The sequence below is a fragment of the Sceloporus undulatus genome, chromosome 3, assembly GCF_019175285.1.
Source record: "Sceloporus undulatus isolate JIND9_A2432 ecotype Alabama chromosome 3, SceUnd_v1.1, whole genome shotgun sequence".
NCBI classification, from domain to species: domain Eukaryota; kingdom Metazoa; phylum Chordata; class Lepidosauria; order Squamata; family Phrynosomatidae; genus Sceloporus; species Sceloporus undulatus.
In genome coordinates this window covers 7,973,727-7,980,305 of record NC_056524.1, presented here as the reverse complement: position 1 = coordinate 7,980,305, position 6,579 = coordinate 7,973,727, and the positions used below count along the sequence as shown (strand labels likewise).

At 43.1% G+C, this 6,579-nt stretch overlaps 1 protein-coding gene across 1 annotated transcript; it reads left to right on the top strand.

The window, feature by feature from the left end:
• The first annotated feature begins 1,061 nt into the window (after positions 1-1,061).
• Positions 1,062-2,108, top strand: LOC121926999 (thyroid hormone-inducible hepatic protein-like). Its single transcript, XM_042460450.1, has one exon. The coding sequence runs from the start codon at positions 1,197-1,199 to the stop codon at positions 1,599-1,601; it is 405 nt and encodes a 134-aa protein (XP_042316384.1). The 5' UTR covers positions 1,062-1,196; the 3' UTR covers positions 1,602-2,108.
• The last annotated feature ends 4,471 nt before the right edge of the window (positions 2,109-6,579 follow it).

Below are 6,579 nucleotides of genomic sequence, written 5' to 3'. Positions count from 1 at the left end.
GGGTTTGATTCCTGACATCTCCAAGTATAACCAACTTGTAGGTGAAAGGACAGTCCTCTCTCTGCTGTTGGAGAGAGCTGTTTCCAGTGTGGTTGCCTGTCAATGTCAGTGATGTGGTTTGAGTGCTGGACTATAACTCTGAAGACCAGAGTTCGATTCCCAGCTCAGCCTTGAAACGCCTTGGGAGATCTTGGGCAAGTCACACACTCTCAGCCTCAGGGGAAGGCAATTGCAAACCTCCTCTGAACAAATCTGGCCAAGAAAACCCCATGATAGGGTTCCATAAGTTGGAAATGACTTGAAGGCACACTACAACAACAACAACCATAAAGACATGAACGAAGTTGTTGAACCTACTAGGGGAAAATAAGGTTCAGCACCTTGAACAGTCCTTCTAAAGTCTGGCATAAAACCCAGTGCAGATTCACTATACCCCTAAAGCTTGTCACAGGATTCACAATACAGTACCAGGCTAAAGGACAGACAGAGTGGCTTAATATATGGCCACTTGCTATGTCTTTTCCCAGTATCATCCTGCCGTTGACACTTGTAAAGATATATTTGGAGGAGACCTAGGTTACCAGACTTAAGTCATTGCCAAATGTCTTGTGGTTAGAGATCTGTTCTGAAAATAGCTTTTTGTCCAGTCTCAAAATGCTTGTCAAAGCGGTGGCGAGAACCAGTTTCGCAAACTGAGGGCAAGTGATGAAACAGTCTCCTTGGCCCCCTTTGCAGCCTTGGCTCGGCTTCCCACCCACTAGGCACATGTCTTGCCAAACAGCATTTGGAGATTTCTATGCACTTTCAGCCTTGAGGACTCAATATGACCCTCTTTCTTTCTCCTTTGGTAGAGATGACCTGAGCTCTCAAACTCCTCATTGGTGGCAAGTCACCAATTTAGGCAAAAGAGCCTGGGAACGAATCCAGACTGTAAATAAACTCACATTGCCAACCATGAACAAATCAATGCCTATTCAGCTCAGCAGCTGGAAGAGGAGTGCCCAGATTTCTCATGGGACCATCCCAATCATGCTCTCCAACACACGGCAGGAGGACTGGATTTTGCTTTATAAACTGAGACCATGAGACTCAGAGGTATGACTGCTCGAAGCTGGCTTCGCTAGTCTTTCTTGCAGTCTTCCTGGGACACTGAAATCGAGGCAAACTTCAGCCCCAGAGCATCTCTATTCTTTGCCATGGAAGGCTACTTCTCTGCCGTCCGCAAGATGGAACAAACAGTGATGTTCCCCAGTCTTCTCTTGGGGGTCTCCTTAGAAGATCAGGATGGCACATTCCAAGCCAACAACAACAACAACAACAACGCAAACTCTGGTGACAGAGACTTGTACGAATACTACATGCTCCTAAAATCCATCAAGTCGACGGCCGAAGGTGGGCTGGCGCCTCTCAAAGAGAAGAAGCTCAGCATCGGTTTAGAAGAAGGCAAAGAGGAGGCAGACCTTGAAGGACTCTTTCATTTCCATGTGTCTGGTTTGCACCACGTCCTCACGCAGTTGACCAGGAGAGCCAACACCGTAACATCCAAATACAACGAAATCATGGGGCAGATCAGCCAGAATCAAATTTATCTCCAGTGGTGAAACCAAGGGCCAGGAACAACAAAGGTGAGATATTTACTATGTATACTCTTATGCACCCAACTTTCTCTGCTTCTTTCTTGTTGTGGCCTGATTTTCTATTTTTAATTTCCTTGGCCATCATTGACCAGTAGAAGCTGGAGCAACAAGGGTGATTTTGCAGCATAGGTGTCGGCCTTACCATTAGGTAAAGTGAGGCAGCTGCTTGGGAAACTGGTGTCTCTGGTGCCCATGGGGAACTGTATCTACATTGGGTTTTAGAGCTAGCTCACTTACAGTTCAGACTGAAACCCAAAGCGGATTCACTGGCCTCATAGCCAGCAGCCAATGTTGCCACCACCTCAGCAGTGGTTTTTGAGCATCGATCAAGTGCAGACAATTCTTCAATATTTCTTTTGTTATGGCATTATTTTAACTCAGACTGCCCATAGTGCAAACAGTAAAGCCGTTTGACACCACTTTAACTCAGTGCTATGGAATTCTGGGGTTTGTAGTTTTGTGAGCTATTCCCTGTCCAAGAGCTCTTGTGCCCCATCACACTACAGATCCCAGGATTCCATAGCACTGAGCTAGGCAAGTTGAAGGGGTGTCAAACTGCTTTATTTCTGCAGTACAGCAGCAGCCTGGAAATAGGCTTGCAGAATTTTCTCCCTCGTGCCAAAATAAACTGGTAGCTTTGAATACAAAGGACTGAATCCTTCTGATAATTCCAGCTAAAAAGCAGATGCATTGAATCAATTGCTGAGCAATTGCTGAATATGTAAACAAATCTCATTGTTTCCATGGGTCTACTTTATTTGGGGCTAACATTAGGATTATCGACTTGGTTTTGGGGTGGGCATTCAGGAATTATTTGCTGGCAGCAAAATGATTTGGGCCTGTGCCACATAGTCTGTTTGATGCTGCATTACTTACTGATAGTTTATACTAATTATTTGACTGATAGTCTAGTTAAAGAAAGGAATTTGTTAGCACTTCTAGCCCTTTTTGGTGATTTATTTGTATAGAAGTGTTACAGCAATAGAATGTCATCTCCTGCCTCAGGAGCACCATCCTTTAGTCCTAAATAAGAATCAATTGTTGGTGAGGATTGACGCTTCTGTGATTTCTCAGAGGCACTCTTTCTTGTCATTACTTGCTATATCCCAAGTCTTTACTTTGGAGTGAAAATATTCCTTTAGAGTATTCAGTCTTTGCAAAGCTTAGACTAGATTTCCTAGTAGCATCCCCTAAATAGTCTTACGTTAATTGTATTAGGTCTCAATCCCCTTTGTGAACACCTTTTTCCTTTTCAATTTTGCAGGACAAAACTTGGACATGTGTGCAGCTCCAGTCTTTTACCTGGGAAGGAGCCGCTTAGCTGATACCGAGAGATCTTCAACGCAACATCTATTCCATGGAGTATTGCTGCATCAACTATACTTGAATGACTTTTGCACTGATCTTTGTTGACCAAAGAGATATCTATGAACTCAACAGCAAATGTTCAGCACTTGCTTTCTGATATTTGAAATTTGCTAATGCTTTAGGGAAATAAAGTAATTCCTATCATACAACGCTGTCTCATATAAGACCATCCTTCCAGTTAGTCCAATATCATGCAGCACCAGAGACAGGGAAAGTGTAGTCCTCTAGATAGAACCTGACTACCAATTTTAATATTCAGCTCCATTGGATATCTTGGCTGGGGTGGATGGGAGTTGCAATCCCATAAAATCTGGAGGGCTACATGTTTTGCGGGCATTGCGGGAAATAATGATAGCAGCTACAGAGAAAAAAAATTATGTTGTTCAGCACACAAACCCAGAAGACAGATCTGTTGATATAGCAATAGACCCACCAAAGGGGGCTTTACTTTGAGGAGAGGGGAGTCCTCATACATGGAGATAACCCTATACCACAGAACAGCCCAACCCTCAAACATATCCCAGAATTCCATAGCATCGAGCCACGGAATTTAAAGTGGTGTCAAACTGTTTTATTTCCACAGTGTGACAGCAGCTATGGTTGAATATTGTGTCAGTGATGTAGCTCCATCACTATAAAACTACACATTGTAGATGATTATGATGCACAGTCTCTAGTATCATGATTTAAAGCAGCCTCCACAATTGAAATTTAGCGGGTTTGTATGTTTTCAAAGCAGTTTTGCAAAATATTCTACATATTTGGCACTTATTGGAAGGGCTGGTCTCTTGCTCACCTACTTGCCAGAACTCTACCAAGCAGTGGTGACATAAGAGTAGGACTTTTGGGGTAGGTGTTAAAGCTCTTACGCAGCAGAATAAAGACAGCTACCATTCCCTAATGCCACTCAGCTAGTGCACTACATTTTGAAACAAGCCATTTTGAAGCCAGTAAGAACAGGGTTGGATTCCCAGCATGGCCCTGAAACCCACTGGGTGACCTTGGGCAAGTCACAGGCTCTCAGCCTCAAGGGAAGGCAATGGCAAACCTCCTCTGAACAAGAAAAATCCATGATAGGATCACTTTAGGGTTGCAGCATAAGACAAAACCAACTTCAAGGCACAAAACACATACAAGAACACAGTAAGCCAGTAAGGAAGTAGTGTGGCCAAGCAAAGCAGTCGGGGATCCAGGCTCTCTGGAGGTGTGGGTTCGAATCCGTTCTTGGAGAGCCAGCATGGTGTAGTAGTTTGAACACTGGACTATACCTCTGGAGACCAGGGTTTGATTCTCTGCTTGGCCATGGAAACCCACTGAGTATTAGTTCCTTTGATCTAGACACTATACTTCTATTAATGCAGCCAAGAATCGCATTGGCCTTTTTAGCTGCTGCATCACACATGCCTGATTTCTTCTTGTTACTCACTCCTACCAGGGTCAACCCCACTATTAGACAGGGTGCACTGGTTATCTCTGGAGGCAGATGCTGGGAGTCAAGTGGTGAAAATGGGGTGCTAAGGGAGAGTGTTGGGTGCCACACTGCTTCTCCTCCAAACTAGCTTCCTCTCCTCAAGTATAGAGGGAAATAGTGTCCTATCAGCCTGGATAAAGAAAGATAAAAGTAGCACTCTTGACAGTTTATGTATAGAATATGAGGGTTGCCACTTTGTGCTTTTTTCTCAGGCAGGAAAATATTATGGGCCAGTCTTGGCTCGCAAATACATTGGTTGTTGAATGGGAATTGATGTTGTGTATTTCCTTTTGCATTTCCTGGAGACCAGGGTTCAGTTCCCCAGCTTGGCCATGGAAACCTATTGGGTGACCTTGGGCAAGTCACACTCTCTCAGCCTCAGAGGAAGGCCATGGCAAACTTCCCCTGAACAACTGTTGACAAGAAAACCCCATGATAGGTTTGCCTTAGGGTTGCCATATGTCGGAAATGACTTTAAGGTCGACAACAACAACAGTAACAACAACAAATTTCCTTGTGCACAGTCAATGAGAAAAACATGATAGCAGCACTGGGTTTGCAGGTCAGTGTTGCCAGGCTGTGCAACCAAAGAGGAACTGTTTGTGCTGTTTTGTTGGCATTGCTGAGCGGATATGAAGAATCATGACCCCCAATCAATGCTTCCCAAACCTGGCTTTTTGGTTTCCTGTTGATAATACAATGGACCCTTGGCAACTGCTTGGGGTTTGGTTCCAGCACACCTGCGGATACCAAAATCCATGGATGCTCAGGGCCCATTAAATGCAATGTCACTTATATAAAATAGCAACATCAAGGTTTGGTTCTTTTGGAATTTATACACATATAGACACACACAGAGTCGTCCCTTCTACTTCGCGGACTTCTTGTTCACGATCTTGAATTTCCATGGATGGGAAGCCAGGTGGAACAAAAAGGCGTCAGCACCCACGCTACACACGCGGGACCACGCACAGGAGCACACAGCCAATATATCCAATGAAGTTCGGATATTTGCGTTTTTTCCTATTCGCAGAGGGGGATTAGAAAGGATCCCCCGCGAATTGTGAGGGATGACTATATAGAATAGATGGATATAATATTTTCATACTGTGGATGCTTGAATCCGTGGATATGGAGGGTCAACTGTATTATCTTCTCAATGAACATAAGCAGTGTAGCGCTGGTTACACAACTCAGATTAGGAGACTTCAATGTTGTATACAGTACAGTCTTGTCTATAATAGTGTTTATGCCAGTATAAGTCAACAATACCTCCCAGTGCAACACAAAACAATGGTTTGCATGTGAAAAAACTGCAGTGTGTTCCACACAAGTCTGGAAAGATGCATCTAGCCACTTTCCACTTGAGATAAAGTCCTTCTTCTGTGTAAAGCATATAGTCAATTTGCCTTCTGTTGCCCTTCAGTGCTCCCTTCCTCCCCTTCTGACTCGAAGTGTGGCTCTTGCTGGTGGGAAAGACGAGGAAACCTTTCCGCCCATCTTCACTTTCCACCATCCTGGTTCACCAAAAAAAAGGCAACCGCGTCATAAGAATTTGCTCCATTTGGATTTATCGACTGATTTTCATCTGCCGCTCCCAAACTATGGAATGACCTGTCGGAGGAGATCCAACACATTACTATGCTTGATGGCTTTTAAAAAGGCCATTGAGACGGATCTCATCCGACAGGCCTTCCCTGGATAATGCACTCGGTTGCCCCACTGATATTGACCATCATTTTGAGCACTCCCTATTGGTTATCTAACATCTCCGCTCCTTCCTGTCTCGATTATTTTAACTAATGTTCTTAACAATTTATTTTATATTTTATCATTGTTATATTTAGAAATTATATTTTATATATATATATATAAGTAGGGAGAGGAGGGAGATTTATTTATATTGTATGAATTTATTAGAGTTGCATTGTATTTTATTTGCGTATTGGATTTTATTATTGTGTGACTGTCTTGTATTTTGGTGTGAGTGTAAGCCGCCTCAATCCTACGGGAAGAGGCAGGATATAAATTAAAAATTATTATTATTATTATTATTATTATTATTATTATTATTATTATTATTATTATTATTATTATTATTAT

What these genes read in the sequence shown, in the direction of transcription:
- LOC121926999 (XM_042460450.1), top strand. Translation starts at nt 1,197, where the DNA reads ATGGAAGGCTACTTCTCTGCCGTCCGCAAGATGGAACAAACAGTGATG.